At 30.8% G+C, this 18,895-nt stretch overlaps 1 protein-coding gene across 1 annotated transcript; it reads right to left on the reverse strand.

The window, feature by feature from the left end:
- Positions 1-45: 45 nt before the first annotated feature.
- On the reverse strand, positions 46-18,805 carry LOC130445679 (GTP-binding protein 1). Its single transcript, XM_056781483.1, has 12 exons — positions 18,703-18,805; positions 17,662-17,980; positions 16,239-16,419; positions 12,770-12,964; positions 12,522-12,685; positions 11,821-12,059; positions 9,174-9,318; positions 8,378-8,560; positions 6,337-6,472; positions 4,722-4,867; positions 3,199-3,357; positions 46-1,234 (listed from the first exon to the last, which is right to left on the reverse strand). Exons 2-12 carry the CDS (start codon positions 17,836-17,838, stop codon positions 1,007-1,009), a joined length of 1,953 nt encoding a protein of 650 aa, XP_056637461.1. The 5' UTR covers positions 17,839-17,980; positions 18,703-18,805; the 3' UTR covers positions 46-1,006.
- Positions 18,806-18,895: the final 90 nt, after the last annotated feature.

The raw sequence follows: 18,895 nt of genomic DNA on the forward strand, positions 1-18,895 counted from the left end.
CATGTTGATATAGGAATATGAACCCTTACAGGGCCTAGTTGCTGAGATATAAGAATATAGTTCAAAATTTCAAATCAAAAATTTGCCATAAATCAAACGCTCGTCAATGCGCGTTGCTAGATGAGGTAGTAGGGATTAGGGATCAAGCAGGTATATTTGATTACTATTGTCAGTTCTATTGTGTCTGTTAGATAGTGACGAGCACTTCGTGGGTATCTAATTTCATTGTTTTTACTGGATACCGAGATAGAATATATTTTATTCTGGGGTACAGAAGTTAGTACTTTGATTATTAACGATAGTAATTCACCAAGCGCATGCTACCCTCTTTGTCATCCGAATATTTTGCTCCAGTGGCATAAAAAATAGGGGAATAAAAGCGACAACTAACCCTGACAGCGCGCAACTGATTTAATTTTTCCAAAGTTTGTTTATATCAAAATATCTTTTTTGGCTAAAGCCATTCGTAATTAAAAATTTTTGCATGTACAATATAATGTAGTGAATATAACCTTGAAAAAGTTTACTCTGATGCCTATGTAGCGCCACCCTTAACACATTTCGAGACGGACACTTTTCTTATAACATAGCTGGCGAGTTGTCAAGATGTCGAACTTGTCATCTCACATAGCGCTAGTAAAAATAATAGCTTCACATCATGTTAAGAGATGGCGCCAGATACCTCAGTCCCATATGTAACACGTAATATTTAACAATTTTTGAGTAAATAAACAATTATAAAAATATTTTGAGGTTTTATTATAAAAAACAACTTCAGCACAAAAAAAACGGCAGAAATTTTCATTTGTGTTCATTAATTCATCGATGTGTCACTGGAGAAAGAAAATTAAATTCGATTATCATTTAAAAAATAAAATATTTTCTTCCAAAACTAGAATCATGTCAGGTGGTAAAAACCAAAAATGTTTTCAAACATAGAAAAAAAATAAGAATTTAATCGTATTTATATCGAAAAATGGACATTGAGGAAGCTGAAATGTTATATCTATTGCACTTTAGCTGCGGTGTTTCTATTTGCAGCTGATAAAGGGGTGATGTTTGTAACATCTGGAAGGTGTTTTACTAAACCCATGGTCGGATTATTATTATTATTCGATTTCCCCCGACCACCGCGTCGACTTCGTCCTTTCTTCATTCCAGTTTTTTGCGATGTATTATCTCGTTTGTCGACCGTTTCTTCCGTCCCATTTTCCATCATATCTTGATCAACGCCCTAAAAACACACAATACTAAATTATCGATCAGCTCATCTAATTTAACAACACATCATGAATGCTGCGTGACATGGATCACCACAACGTGCAATGTAATGCAAAATATGTTAATCAAAAGCTCAGTTAATTGTATCAAGCAAGATCTTGCACTTGCCACTTCATAGATTTAGTACCATTTTCATTGTGTGCAATTCTTATTCTTGAATTAACAACAAGCAACTCAAGGTCGAGGTACTCTCGACTCTATGGACACCTGAAGATACACATTCTCTCACACTGTGAGACATTATAGAGAAATATGAATTTTGGCAGGCGGGAGTAATGATGCAGTATTAAGAGCCTTGAACAAGGTCAAATAACGTGTGATATTCATTATACAATACTATGGTCTTGCATAAAATAGCATGCTACTATGCCCTAACAAGGAAACCATCATAACGGTGCTTGACATAGGTCAACACAACCTGCAATGTAATGCAAGACGCAATATATCTTGATCAAAAGCATATGTAGAAGAAGCTCAGCTGATTAATTTAAGCAAGATCTTGTACTTGCAACTTTATGGGTTTGGTACCATTTTATTGAGTGCAATAAATGATTCAAAGAAGAAATCTAGTTAACTTTGTATTAACAATTAATAATTTTTTTCGTTCTCTGTGGTTAATTGAAACTTTTTGTTGTTGGTACTTATTCACTTCGGATTTAATTTTGGTGGGTTGGCAGCCAACCAGAGAAAAAAAAGAATTTCGTGGTCAGCGTGAGATATGAAGCTATAACAATAGTCTTACACAAGGTCGAACATCGCACAATGTTGATTTTATGCAATACTTTGGCGTTGCATAAAACTGCAATGAACGTTGTCTTGCAAAATCTTGCACTTGCAACTTTATCGGTGTGGTACTATTTTATTGTTTCAAATTAATGATTCAAATTCGAAATCTAGTTAATTTTAGATTAACAACCACCCAAAGTCAGTCATATCAGCTGATCGATCCAAAAACTTTTGTCAAATAGACTTTTTCGTTTTTTGTGGTAAATCTAAACTTTTTGTTGGTTTTTAAATTTTGTTATTAGTATTTATTCACTTCACTTATAATTTTTGAGTATTTGTAGCTGCACAAAAGGAAAAAATATTAACTTTGAACATCAGGAGCAATAATAATATGTAGATCCTTGCACAAGATCGAACAACGTGCACTGTTCATCATATGTAATTTTATAACATTGTATAAAATTGCACTGAACTCAACGATACGAATTCCAGAGATGATTATGCAGGGAAAGATAGGGGTGAAGAGATGTGTAGAACGACGAAGAATATCCTGGCTGCGAAACATGAGGGAGTGATGGACATGATGGTCGCCAGCTTTCATCCGAAGATAGCACTTTAAAAAGAAGAAGAAGCACTAAACGACGTCTTGCACCATACCATGTCTTTAAAAAGGTAACCATCAGAAAAGTGCTTGACATGAATCAATACAACCTGCAATGTAATGCAAGACACTATATATTTTGGGTAAAAGCATACATAGATGACAATTAACTTATTAATTCTAGTAAGATCTTGCAATTGCAACTTTATCGGTTTGGTACCATTTTTAATGTATCCAATTTTTAATCCAAAGATGAAATCTAGTTAATTATTTAATTAACAACCAAAAGTTTGGTAAAAAAATTTTTTGGGTTTTTTGTGGTTAATTGAAACTTTTTGTTGGCTTCTAATTTTTGTTGTTGATTCTTATACACTTATACAGATTCAATTTTGGTAGGTTGGCAGCCACCCAGAATAAAAGAACAATTTTGTAGTCAGCGTGACATATCGCGCAATAATAATCTTACACAAGGCCGAACAGCGTACATAAAATAACAAAGATAAGTGATACACATAAGAAACATATAAATGATGAAATCAAGTGAGTAACTGGAATATTCACATATATATAACGAATTTTTCAACATGTACCTCTTGAATGTTTTCATTCTTGCCATGATTTTTTTCATGTTTATTTTGATGGCCACTTCCGTAACGTTGCTGTTTACTTTGTTTCAATCTATTTCCTTGATGGGTAGGTGTAGAATGAGATAAAATTCTTATTACGTTACCAACTGCTTTGGTACGTCCCTAAAAAAAATTGATAACATTTTACAAATTATTGCATAATAATAGTATTTAAAAATATATAATTTCAATACCTAGATGAATAACATTAGTGTTCAGGAGGTACTCATTATAGCTAAACTCCTATTCGAGCGTCTTATAAACAAAAACAATTTCAATTGAAAGATTCGTGGTAACAAACTATCAGAAATGTGATTCTCTATTCATTCTGTCAAACTATTATCATAGTACTGAGTTTCCATATTATCAAGTCAAAGCTGACATGGATATGAGAAAATTTGATGAAATAGTCTTTCTTTAGTCTGCATTCCTGATCAGACAAAAATCTTATATTGGTCTAGAGGATTTCTGTTGGTAATAGAAGAAAGAGTGTTAGAAGATGGAGGAAACTGAAAGATAATCACTCAAGTGTTGCCTCCCAGGCTGGATCAGTCCAAAAAGTTTGATAGCACTAGAATCGTTACGTATTTAGATAAAAGCAAAAACAAGATAAACTTCCTCACTAATCTAACAGAAGTTAACGCGTGTATATTCTGGGGGGAGAAATAAGAGACTTCGATTCAAACATGCTTTGGATAAAAAATTTCTAACCACCTCTATATCAGAACAAATACTGAAGCTAGAGATGCAGATGTCTAAAAAAGAGGGGAACAATAAACTTAAGGTTGCAATGCCTAATTGAATGTATCTAGTTGTCATTAGTCTTCAAATGACGTTACCCCGTCACAATGGGATCAAGCAATACTCCCTCTAGTAACCCCTTGAGCAGACAACCCTCCGAAATAGCTACAGCACAAATGACCATCAACAAAATACGTATCAAGAAATGATATGTTTTAAAATATTTTTCCTTATATTTGCGGATTATGAAAGAGCATTTAATATGATTATATTAATTGTGCTTACATAATGTCCAATAAACCTCCAATAAAAGAGATCGACCCAAAACAGACCAAAGAAAAAATCAAACAAAACCCAGTGTATGCCAAAGTGATAATAAAAATATTAATAACAATTAATAAAAGGTTGGCGATTTTATTTTTCAATACAGTCTCTTTTGGGATCACTACATTTTTGCCACTGCTGTTCTAGAATATTAAATGAAACTTGTTCAGCCTCTGCAAACCACTGATTTACCACCTGGAGAAAATCGTCCAGGTGTTAAGTTTTGAAAACAGTCGCTAATCGCTGAAAGCATCCTCCATACTCTGGAGAGTATGGAGGATGCTCAACTAATTCTTTCCAATCTATCTCGGCGTAATAAACATCTGTAATTAAGGCCTCCTTTTGAAGGTAATCTACTGAAAGTACCAGATTGTACAGTGTAGTTAATCCAAAGGTTATAGAATTAATGAAAAAAATCTCACCTCCCTAAAAACCATTCTTTGACCAGGTGTGACATATTCCGGATGTTTGATGAATCTAAAGTGAATCAAAGCCTTGTCACCTGTTCGAAGGCAATCTTTAGACATACTAACAATGCTTGCAGTCTGTCTTATACTTCCACAATGTACTAAAAAAACATAATTAGTGATAATACTTAATAAAGAATAGACATTTGAGAGACAGATGTACTTTTTTATAAAATTACTTTCGAGAAATTAAAAAAAACAAATATTATATTTAAAACCAGTAAAGTGTTTGTACATTTAAAATATTATACAGAGTAGAAATTACATGGGGAAATTTTTTTCTACATTAGCTTTGAAAAGTCCTTTTTTGTCTATTTATTGAGTCAAACGCGCTTTTAAAATCTATAAAGATTATGTGTAGTTCTCTAATGTATTCCCATGTTTTTGTATGATTTGGTCTATTGTGTAGATTGCATTTATTGCTCTATTTATGGCTCTATAGTTTTTACAGTCCTCTTTATTGCCTTTTTTTTCTTTTGGTATAATTACACCAGTATTACACTCCTCTGGAATCTTGTATTGTTACCAAATTGTCACAATGAATTTATGAATTTGTTCACTTATTCTCCTCTGTATTTCAACAACTCAGCCTCCATTCCATCTTCTACAGGGCCTTTCCCATTAAGCAATCTTTTTATTTCTTCTTCTACCTTAGTTTTCTTCGGGCATTTTGCTTCCTCTTCTTTTTTTTGTCATTTCTGAACATTCCTTTGTTACGTTTTTCCATCTTTGTATCATTTATTTTCATAGTACCCTTTCCAAATTTTCCAAATTACTTCAGAAACATTTTGTATTACAACATTCTTATTCGTTTATTTCTTTTGGTTTCCGGGTAGCGATTTTCGATATAGTCTCCTTTTAAATCCATACACATAGTCCAGTCTACACTTTTTAAACCTTTTCAGGAATAAAATCTGAAAACACGTTAAAAATTTAAAACAATCCTCTCCAATTTCAAAATTTCAAAAATGTTCTTGAATGACACAATTTGTTTCCAAAGGTCAAATGCAGTTGTAGATTTGTAGATGGTCAGTGGAAGCCAAGTAAAATCTTTGATTTGCTTTAAAGTGTCTAATTAACTTTTTCGGCTTCATTACTTGAAACCTCCGCACAAATTACACAAAGAAACAACGCATTTTTTCCATGAAAGTCTAAAAACTGTTTCCAAATAGTTTGCATATTTATTCTCAAAATATCTCTTTCCTGGAACTCAAACTTTAAGGTTATGAAACAGAAAAAATTCGTTTGGGATCAAATGTGGTGAATACGGTGGTTGGTCAACCAATTAACTAAAACAAAAGTATTTAAGTATGATATAATTTATTATAGACATTCCTGATTCTTCAATTGTAAAAGTTATTCACAAACTTGGAACTATTTTTTTCAATAAACTAAATTAAATATTGGCATCATCACTTAGGCTTAACAATTTCTATGCAAAGATTATTTGAAAGATATAATTATTAAAATGTATTACTCAATATTTATCGGAGACAAGGCGAAATATCTTAAAATAAAATATAGATTCAGTATTTGATTAAATTACCAAGATTAAAGAAAAAATAATTACCCATGGCCTGATAACGAGAACTGATGGTAGTAGGATGATGTAAAACTAATATTTCTCCTTCGAATTCCCAACAAGCTTGTGGATTTAAAGCTGGAGATACCATAACCATGCCTTTTCGAATTTGAGATCGTTTTATCTAAAAAAAATAAAGGACACTTTTTTAAATTGAAAAGACACAATATATAAGCCATTTAGAATTGGAATCCGTTCATACTGTTTTAATTCCTTTAATCCTTTCCCAATTTTATAAAGTGAACTACAAAAATATAAACATAAATATAAATGCATTTGCGAAATCCTGTGAAAGAAGTTTTTCCAACGACATAGTCATCTATGCAAGGAGCTTCGTTAATACACTCGGTGATATAGTTCAAAGAGGACTACACTACACAAGAAGGTGGTGTCGATCGATGAGACTAAATGTCAACCCTACCTTCACTAGGAAGGAAAAACTCAATCTCAAGACGATCTAGGTGGACAGATGAGTCATTAAGTGGGAAATATCTGGGACTCAACTAGATAGTAAACATACATGAAAAGGAATAACCACCTAGCCGCAAAAGCTCTGATGGTGTGGAGAAGCTTCGCAGGGAGGAATTGGGGTTGTAAGTCAAAGATCCTATTGTAGATGTGATCGTGAGACCATTCATTACATATGTAGTAGCGGTTTGGACCAGTTTAAACACCACCAGGAACAATACCTCGAAGGTACAAAAACTGGCTTGTATATGTGCAGCCGGGGCCATGAGAGCATGCTCAACAGCTACAGTGATTTTAAATATTTCGCCTCTCCATACAGTATTGGAAAGCGTGGCGGAAAAACGCCACTAAAACTGTTCAGATACGGAATTAAAGAGGAAAAACTTTCTTTAATCAATGACCAAACCTGGGACATACCACAGGACGAAATACCCAAACAGCTTTGAGAACAAATCCACTTCAATATTAAGCCATAGAAGCAAGTGGTATCAAAACATCATATGAGAAATTAATGGTGTGTAAGGGCCCAGAACCAAACCAAACACTTTGAAAGCCTGGGCAACACACCAAATTTTTCAAGCAGAAATTAATACAATTGAAAAATCCAAACTTGCTTGGGAATGTCTAATCAAGAAAAATAAAGTTGGATTCTTGGACACACCGGAGTGGAAGGAAACTAAATAAATGACAGATTAATTTAATCTTTAATAAAGTAGGGGCAGGCAGATGATTCATAGGATCTGAACTCTTCTGAGGTATCAGCTAAAAAACAATAGAAAAAAAATTGGAAAAGAAGGTGAATAAGTGTAAAACCAATAATCTAAAAGGGTTAAAAGAGGCAAAGTAATAATTTGTAAAAAGAGGCAAAGTAATAATTTGTAATTTCTCAATAAGAATGACTCGATGGTATAGCTATTAATTTTAACTCTGTACGTTTACTGCTAGATAGCGTTATTGGACAAAAATATTACAAAATTAAACTAATTAAGGAGCATAATAAAAACAATTATAGCATATTCAAAAAGTTGGGTTAAGTATATATGTGATATTACAGCCTTAAGAAAGAAAAAACGTACTCAATTCCGGTTCTGATAAATCAATTCTTATAAACATAGTTTTCTTGAAAAGCTCTTCTCCTTCGACAGTTATTCCATATATTTCGTCTATATCTCAATTGTGATGGACAAACCAATCATTTTTTTTTAATAAAAAGCTAAATCCTTGTAACCTTTCATGGTACAGTTTAATCCAGAATTTATGAATATATTGTTTACACCACCACTACATCAACACTCTGACGCGCGTCAGTATAATTGTGAGTGTTGGTGTAAACAATGTGTTCAGTATGAATATCACCAACTGTTCCAGAAATTCCAACTTAATCCAGAATTTCTAGTAACTACTGCAAGTAAAACTGGAGCTTCAATGATTTTAGGAAATTTTGATACAACTTGTGCTTGAAATAATTATTTACATGCATCGGCAACTTTAGTAGTAAATTAAAAACTCCCTTTATCTTTTCATGACCAGTAGGACAATTACATTCAACACGTTATTATACCTTTTTAAGAGCAAAACTGGCAGTTTGTCCCGCTCTGACTTCTTTGACAGCCATTCGCTTCCTGTGGATGCTTTTAACTGCTATTTGCTGGAATCGTCCCAGTGGATCGGGACCCAACATCAATATATCATTCAACTTTATCACTCCTTTCAGTGTTGTACCCGAAACGACTGTACCAACTCCCTAAAATAAACAATATTTATTGTAAATTCTTAATATAATACAGACATACAAAATAATAGAGATGAAATAGAGGAGGAGCAATAAAAAGCTAAGATAGTTGAGACTCATTAAAAAAATGAATAAAGATAAATTCGGAAATTTAATTAGTAATTTAAAGGATTGAACGAGGAGATGGAAATAAATCTGCACAAACAACATACAGTTTGAGAAAGAACAAATGTGTATCAGTTACTATAAATAATGTAATAGCAAAAACTAAGAAATATAATAGAAAGATGTTACGAAAAAGGAAAAACACTGAAATAAACATTCATATACCTGAAAGCAGCATTCGACTCAATCCAAAAAACAACGTGTGGAAGATATCAAACAAACTAGAAATACCAAAAAAAAAATAATTATCACAAAAAGCTTATATACAAGGGTAAAGGGAAAATATAAAAAATAAACAAAAATCAGAAGACTTTATGCTAGAAAAAGGAGACAGTCTAGCCCAATATTGTTCATACTAACAATGGATGGCAAATTTATCTCGACTAGTTAATGTTACTTACATCCATTATAGCATGAATACCTATTGAATTTGACATTTAGTTCCAGTACAAATACTTACTGGTACTGAATATGTATCGTCGATTTGAAACTCGGCAGGTTCGTTTTCATGGTATTCCATCCTGGTAGTAAGTAAATTCAGAAAAGTTTTCAACAAAAGCAAATTTTCTCCGGTAACATTGGATACTTGGAAAATAGGACACAATCTAAAATGAACAATGATATTTGTTAAACTTAAGATTTTGAACATACCACACCTTACTTTGAAAATGGTACGTGATTCAACTTTCCCTAGCTCAAAATAATATCTTTTCAACAATTTTTGCTGTGAAAATAATCTAGAATCTTAAATGGACCCTTATTTTTGAAATTATAAATTGAAGTTTAGAGGACAGTAGTCCCAATCAGCTAATTCCATATATACCACTCTTTTCCAAATTTGGTATTTTATCCTTAGGATTACCCGAAAACTGTTTAAATGTATTGTTTGACTTATAAACCAATTCAAAACTCACCCTACTGAAAATTCGTTCTAATCATATTGTATAAACAGGATTGAGAGGTACCAGAGCAAATTTTTCTTGTTTTTCATTTTGATTTGGAATTGTTAAAAAATATATCTAATAATAAATTTTTTAATTGAAAGCATTGAGATTGTTAGATGTAAGAACAGTACTAATAAAGGACAAAGGGCCTATTCCTTACAGCCCCCTCTATACTTTAGAAGTTAAAGAATAAATGTGAAGATTCTTTCCAAGGAGGTTTAACCGCTGGAATTATTTTTCATGGGAGAAGGTTTATTGGTGGGAAAATTAAGTACAAAACAGGTAAGTCAAGTTAATAGATTTTAGTCTCTGAAACGCGCGTCAGACAGAGTGTAATAGTGAGTATTGGTATAGTGGTATATATCTATGGTATTTCAATAATACATGAAAAAGAGAACTAGTCACATACTAGTAATAAATTGAAGTAAATATATGAAGCATTGGATTTTCATATTAACACGTTGACTGCCAACTACAAAATAAATCATAATTTACCTCCCCGAGGAGATTCTTTGTACATAAATCAACTAATAAATAAAACTTTTTGTAAAAACTCTACAGTTTCTATACCTTTCAGTGATAACTCTGTATTTTTAATGTTATGTCATTAAATAAAATTTTGAAAATTGCCTTGGCAGTCAACATGTTAATATCCCTTCAATAAGTTGTTTAATAATATCAATATTCTTTTTGCATGTTGTAATTAAGAATTGAAAATATGTAGAGTTTTTTGATATTAAAGGTTAGGTCACCTTTTAAAGAATTTAATTCTCAACTTTTCAGTTTTTTCTGAAAAATTACTCGTGTGGTTGAAGTATCTTTTGAAATATTGTTTCTTTATTATCATCCCTTATTAATGTAGGCTTGATCAAATAGCGCAGACTAATTCCTATAAACCCATTAAAGAAAAATACACACACATCAATGACAATTGTCAAGATAAATAATAGGTTTGTTATTGGTAGCTGCACTGGCAGAACTAGTTCAGGAAGTGTACACTAACTAAAGCGTTCTTTGTAGCAGAACCAACGCTAGTGTCGCTGTTCTTAGCAGCAGTGCAAGGGAACTACTTCACCCAGTTCACTGTACTGCTTGCACTGGGTCTACAGTCAGGTCAGCCAGTGCAATAAGTGTAATCTGTAAAATATCAAAAAGTACTAAATCGTTTTCCATTATTGTTAATACTACAAGGCCTGAATCACATCAAATACAATAAATTATCCATTGCTCTCTGCACTACTCGAACTAATTCTATATACTCATGAGCTGGCCTAATTTTTGTACATACTATCTTCTTCTGACGATAAAAATCAGTCATACCAACATAAGATCGATCATCTTCTTGACAAGATCAACTACAAGACATATACTTAATAGTTGACAGCAATAATTGTAGAAAAGGGCGTAACGTGAATAACTGACCATACTAAAGATTGAATACCGTGTTGTTTTTAATAAATTGTTGGATTGAACGAATATTTATTATTAAAATCAGTTCTTTTAAGAACTAATTTGACTTTTTATTTAATTTTACATCGGTAAGTACGAATATAATACATCATCAACTTGTAAATTTTTGATATTTTTTAATACCTAACATGACGTGAGACGGGAATAAATACAATGCTTATGTTACTACTTAATAGTTGTGTCATAATTTTTTACAATTTGTAAATATCTGTAAATTTTTTTCAAAATTAATTATATTAACCAGCAGTTATTTTTAGTTAAGTTAAGTTAAGCATATCTGGAACCATTGACGATATTTATACTGAACACATTGTTTACACCCCCACTACACCAACACTCACAATTATACTGCCTATAAACAGTCTACCTTCAGTCTCTGAAGACGATAAATTGGTTATTGAAACGCGCTTCAGACGGTGTAATTGTGAGTGGTGGTGTAAACTGGTTCAGTATAAAATTAACAATAACAAGAATATAGTGAAAAAATGATAAACAACATATTCAAAAAAAGGATAAACAGATACTATAATCAATTAAGAAAAACTAAAAACGTGAAATATTTTTTTTGTATGTATTGTAGATACAGTAAAGATGAACTGACTAAATAGGGCGCTTTAAATAAATCAACTAACAGAATTTAACGGAGAGGTTAATAGAGTAGTGGATTTTCATTTCTTCTTTCTCGTACCTTACCTTTCACTCACAAAATTTGTAGCGCTCAATACCACATCGTCGGATGTTTTTACCATAACTGGTACCTTTCGACAACCAGGAGATTTCAATATTCTCACCAACATCTTGAGATTATCTTGGAGAATATTAGCTGGGCACATGTCGATTTTTGTAACTACCACAAAAACTGGCACCGATAGAGCCAAAGCAAGTCCCAAATGTTCTTTTGTCATGCCGATTATTCCCGCATTAGCACCAACCTACAAAACATTAATTATTTTGTTTGTAATGAACACACTGTTTAGGTACTCAGGGTCCCCGCTACCATATGTGCAAAGTGTGCATTGCACACAGACTCCAAAAACCAGGGCCCAAAAAAAGTTGCAAGAAAAATTAATTTTAAAATAAAAGGATTAGGTATAAATAAATACTGAAAATTATTATTAAATTACTGCCGATGAACACGTCAGGCGGTAGTTTCTTGATTTTTCCTGTTCAGATAAGAATAATGGGAAAGTCTTCGATATAGGTTAAAACTCTTTGGTGACCTTGACCTTGAAATATGTCTTCGAGGCTGACCTATATAGGTGAATATGGTTCGCGCGCAAAGCATTAACCTTTTACCTGCTACGTGGTTCCTTTTAAATTGAAGAAATTACTACATACTTTATATGAATGCTAACCATACACTGAAGAATAATTTAGTTGAAATCAATAATTACCATCAACATTCCAAAATCTGGTGCATGTCCAGTCATCCCAAACACAGTAGTTTTTAAATACTTCTCATGTCCGGCGAGATCAATGAAAGTTATGACTTTAGAACTTTTTTCGCAGATTTTCACCCAATCCAAAGATCCGTGTTCAGGTTTATTCACAATATTACCTAAAAACCCAAAATTTTAAAAGATTTCGGAAAATAAAATTGAAAGTAATCGATTGAAATATATACAAAACTTAATGGTTTTACCTTTTTCATCAAAGCCCAATATATCATTTCCAACAGAGCTTGTTCGACCGGATTCCATCTCATGTTTGTGTCTAAATAGTCTCTGCCTTGCATGACCTCTACCATTATCCAATTCTCCATGTGTGAGAACTCCCAATAGAGTAGACTTGCCGGCATCAACATTGCCAACGACAGCCACACGAATTTCCAGAAAATCTAAACATATTAATTTAATAATTTGCAAAAAAATTAAACTTCAAGGTAAAGAGTTATAGAATGGGATCATACCCAGAGATTAGTCAAACTATTCTAGAAACACATACCTTTACAAAATTATTGGGATAATAGATATGGAAAAACACGAATAAGTGAGATGTAGTAAAAAAATAGTTCCCGTCAACGTCACATAACTCTCCCTGTACAACAACAGGCACAGCTGTTTCAGCAGCTGTGGTAAAACTATTACGCCTCGTTATGTGGGTGTCGTTGAATTTTGTTGATGAAGGCTCTCAATTTTTTTCTATTTTTGGCTATTTTCGTAACTTCTTTCCATGTTAAGTTTATCTATTGCAGTTCTTCTTCATGTTTGAACAGGCCTGCCTCTTCTTCATTATCCATACATAGAGTAAATCCCTGTCTTTTTGATTTTGATTTGTTGGAATAACTGTCCTTTGCATTGTATCCTGGCTGTCCAATTGTTATAAAAAAGTTTTATTGTTGTGGTGTGCTTATCTGATAGTATATATATATATATATATATATATATATATATATATATATATATATATATATATATATATATATATATATATATATATATATATATATAATGTTATGGTATGATAATGTGTAATGTTTATTTTTATAAATTTTATTTTAAATAAAATCAGATTTTAATTTGGGCGCCATTAATAATTATTTGAATTTCTTTATTTTATTATGTTATTATTATTTTTTTTATTCTCAGGGTATTATATTGTGAGGTCAAATTAAAAAATTTTATTGCGATAAATTGTTATGGTTATAAGGTCAGATTATAATAGTTTTAAGACCGGGTCTGTTCTTTATAATGAATAAAATATTCAAAATATACAATTTCTTAACTACCTATTACAATTATTTTATTTTACAAACATTCATTCATTCATTCATACTCATAATTACACTCATAAAACTAAATTATATGGAAATGTGAACTCAAATATTATATACTAAAGGAAATACTTAAACTTAATAGAACAGTACCTTAAGTGTTTGTTATGTTGTATTTTTAATTTTTTTTTTTTTTTAATTGGAAATTGTTACGGCCTTGCAGAATAAACAGATACTCCGCTGTAGTTCCACTCCTGTTCTTTTCCTTTTCACAACTTCTTTATCTTGGAAATTGTCCCTTTGTGAGTATTCTCACTTACTTCACTTTATTTAATTGTTTTCACTAATTTCTTATTACTACACTTATACAATTATTAATTATCAATCCTTTGAATATTTTATACCTTTTTTATCAAGATTTTAATTTTTTTAAATTTCAATTAAAATTATTTTACTCTTTTTTCTCTTGCCAAAAAAAAAATTTTTTTTTTCTTTTGACCAATGATATTTATTTTAAAAGTTAGTTACTAAATTGTCATTTCTAAATTTTTAAATTATTGTGACTTTATTCAAATAATATTATTCTATAATTTCTTTGTTGTATTTATTTCATTCCTATGTTATTAATTTTATCATTGCAGTTGTCAAAATTTTTATATTTTATCATTTATAACCTTAAAATTTATGTTGGTATGTCACACAAATTTTTGAAGTTGGTGCTCCTGTTTTTATCTGTCAATTTATGGATTAAATTCTTTGATTATACAGGATTTGTCAAAATTAAATAATAATTCAGAATATAGTGTTGGCCAAAACTTAATATAAAGAATGTTATTTATTTTATTGTGATAAACTGCTCTAAATAACCGAATAACAGAACTGAACTTATTGCTTTATTTATATCTTATTATTATTTACTAATTTATTTTGAATATATTCATACCATAACAATATATATATATATATATATATATATATATATATATATATATATATATATATATATATATATATATATATATATATATATAGATTTGGGGTCTCCTATATATTGCAACTCAAAGGATCTATTGTGTCCCTCTTTCTAGAATAGTCTAGTCTATCTAGAATAATTACCAGAGATCTTCACCTTCTATTTCAAGAGCTCCAGGTGTAGTGTTAAACTTTTTCGATGCAGCATCCTGAGGCATATCCCAGTGTTGGTCATTATTTAGAAACAGGTTTTCATTGATTATTTCCTTCGAAAAATTTAAGCCAACCAAAAAGCTGTAATATTTTATGTTTACCTAGCAACGATCAAATTTCAGCGATAATACTGCACTAGTGCAAATTATCGATAATTTGCACTAGTGCGAAATTTTCGTCTAGGATTAATAAACATCATTTGGTTTTAATTTTATATTTTAAGAAAAGGAAGAATTATTGTTTATTTTAAATTAAATTTTTCTCAGGAAATAGTCTGCGAAAATGCCCTCTCGTGCATGTCAAATTGTCTCATAATTTCCTCTCGTGCGCATTCGCGCACTCGAGAAAATTAAATTATCGACAATTTGACATGCACTCGGGACATTAATATTGATAATTTCCTCTCTGAACATTCTAAGTGATGTTTTCTCTGCCACGCTTTCTTCTAGTGCCGCTGTTGAGCATGCTCTCATGGCCCCAGTTGCACATATGCAAGCTAGTCTTTGTACCTTTGAGAAATTGTTCCTTGTGGTATTCAGACTATTTCTAGTATTCTACGTCTGATAGTACATACGCTTTTCTAAATTATAGCGAATTTAGAATTGACTATATTTTTTTGAAGCTCTGATATATGTGCTGACACGTTTATATGATAATCTTTTGTAAATAAACGCTGTGTACTGTACGTTTAAGAAAAAAATTTTATTTCACGTAATAGTTCCGAAGATTAGTAAGTTTATAATGTACTCAAAGGCATCTAACACTTAAGTATTACATCAATAAAGGCATCTGAAATATTTTGCAATATTTAGCAATTATTTAATAATTATATAAAATAATTGTGAGGGGACTCCCAGAAGAATGGATTTACAAGTAATTTAAGTGATTTAAGGTAACATTATCACCTACTTTATCTAGAAATAAAACATTTGTTTAGATTAGATGTATATTGGTTGCTAGCCTGGTATATTCAATGAATAGTATCTTCTATAAACAATAAATCAACTGAATGAGTATAATTTCAAAATCTGATAACTGAATAATGGTAAAAAATTAATTTTATCAACTCTTCAAACGAATACAATATTTACAATTACATTTAATAAATTGACTATTTTGAAATTGGAGATTATAAAATCAAACTTGTTCTGATTTTTGCATTTATTACAAACCGAGTGAAAAATTTATAACTTTTGGGAAATATTGCACTTACCAGTTTGGTCGAGCACTCTCCTAATTAAATATTGTACAACGACACCACGAGCTTCTTTTCTCTCTCTGAGTTTCACGCAACTGCATTCTAATGTATTCGCTAGTGATTGGAGGGTGGCAACTGCTGCATCTAATTCGTCATCCAACAATCCATTTTCTGTACCATCATCTGATCGACCAATCTAGAAAAAGAATTATTAAGAAAAAACATTTATATACACGGTTTTCAGGAGACAAAAAAATTAGTTTATCTCTCAAAATATATACAGTAAAATAGATTTTTACTACATGTGTTAAATTTGATTAAATTACATAATTTGAAATATTTTGGCAGTAATAATAATTATTTTAAAATAATTGTTTTGTTTTCTTTCTTAGCCAAATGGATAAAAATTAAAAGAAATAAAAGCAAATATAGAACCAATCTACTAAATTTTTAATCATTATTGTTTTTTAGGCCAGTTTTCTATAATGTCAACAAAAAAATTCACTTGTGTTAGGGGATGTATTGCAAAGTAAGGCTTAGATCTTCAGTATTCTTGATCTTAATGAGTACGTGACCACAGTATGCTTTTTCCATTGGTAAAACTGGAATGTTGCTTTGATACCTTCTTAAATCGAATATTTTAAATGAATTGATGAACTATTACGCATCCTTTTCTATATTCAAATTCCAAAAACTATTAAACCAACAAATGTTGTTTATCACTTCATGAAACTTGACAACATTGTGTTTTGACAGAAATAGCATAACATTTTGTCCACTAACACTTAAAATTTACAATATCTTCAAAAAATACAATAAATTTTCAATTTGTATGAACTCACAAACCTCCATTGTTTAAAATACTTGTCTTTTGATATCTTCTTTGCTGGTCCAAAATTTGGATCATTGGAAAACAAGTATTATTGCCAAATTGGAAGATAGTTGGACTGAGGGTTCAAAATTATGGTGTAATGAATTTTTTTTGTCAATACTTACCCGATAACTTTATATTGGTAAACTCTGTAACAAATGTCAACTAAATTTTCACAACTAAAAAACTGCAAAAATCTGTCCCAAGACTTGATGCTATTTCAATGAAGAAGTGTACATTTGGAATTTAGTGAGACAAAGCTGATAAATAATTATACCTATATAAATTAGTTTCTTTTATTATAAACAAAAATTTAAACTATGACTATCCTAAATATCCATTCCTCTGGATACAAAAAGAAGCAGGTTATATATATTTTTTAATTTCAATTAGTATCAATAAATTTATCGATATTTCAGATATTCCATACTCTCATATGAAAGTCAAAGTTCATATTGACCTGTGTTATGGTTGCAAAATTAGAGTTAACTCATCAAATACTTGCAGTTCAAATATATGTTGGTCTAAAATATCCAACCTTATTCGCATAGGATTATATTTACTTACCTCTAAGATAACTTCTCCTCTTCCTTCTCCCAATTGTTGCCTCAAATTCTTCAACAGCAACTCATATTGTTGTTCTGTAGGAGCAACTAGGACTTTTCTCCCCAAAATTTTATCATATTCAGATGAGCGGTCTTGCTTGTCCACAAACGAACTCAATGTTTCCCTGTTATCACTCATAATATGCAGTTTTGTCAAAAATGTTCCAAAAAATATATATATATATTTACGTTATAAATATCTCTATCACACCATATGTAGTTGAATGTAGCAATAACATAATCAAATTTCAAAAGATTCTCATGTAACAATTACACTGAAACTAAAAGATTTCATATTAAATCATTTATATAGGCAGGGCACGAAAGAGTGGTAGGAAGGGAATTATCTTTTCATACCAAATGTTGTGCAATAATAGATTTTCGAAAATTGTATAACAGAATTACTGGTTATGGATTTAAGTTATTGAATTTTAAAATATAAAACTGATTAACAAGATTACACACAAATACTACAAGCTATTCATTCAAATTGCATCATTTAAATATGTTATAGGTATTTAGTCATATTTCACCGATATGCTCTGTATTGCATTGCTTATCAACAAATACATGTAGTATGGCAAAATAGTTGAAATATTTTTTCCCTACAAAAATTTAAAAGCCAGGGTATATTCGTGTACAACAATTGCTGTATACTAATTTAATATTTTAATGGAATGGACCTTATACAAACATTGATAATAGTATTATTTTAAAAATACTACAACAAAACTGTTGAATATTATACGTGATATCGGATCGAATTTTAAATAAATCAACATTTAATAAAAAATCAAAAAGACTTTGTGCTATTTATGTAATATTTAAAGTCCTGGGATATGCTTTAACCACATATGGCAATGCTGGATGCTTTCTTGACAAATAACTGTGTAAAAAAAATTTTGGGAAATATTTAGACCAAAAATCGATGTTTCATTCGCACTTTGTTGATTAAAATCAACATCTGTTGTTGTGAATTTCAAAAGAAAATATAAATATTTACCTAAAATTACAATTATCATCATAAATCGGCTTTGACAACTATTGGTGACCACTGACAATTCAACTTTCGTTTTCGTGACGTGTCGTTAGTGACAAGTAAACACTTATAAAGAAAACTTTAGCGAACTAATTCAGAAATAAAAATAGTATTTCCCTTAAGAATTTCATAAATTCAATTAGAAAAATATTACCAA

Source organism: Diorhabda sublineata, chromosome 6 (assembly GCF_026230105.1).
Source record: "Diorhabda sublineata isolate icDioSubl1.1 chromosome 6, icDioSubl1.1, whole genome shotgun sequence".
Classification (NCBI taxonomy): Eukaryota; Metazoa; Arthropoda; class Insecta; order Coleoptera; family Chrysomelidae; genus Diorhabda; species Diorhabda sublineata.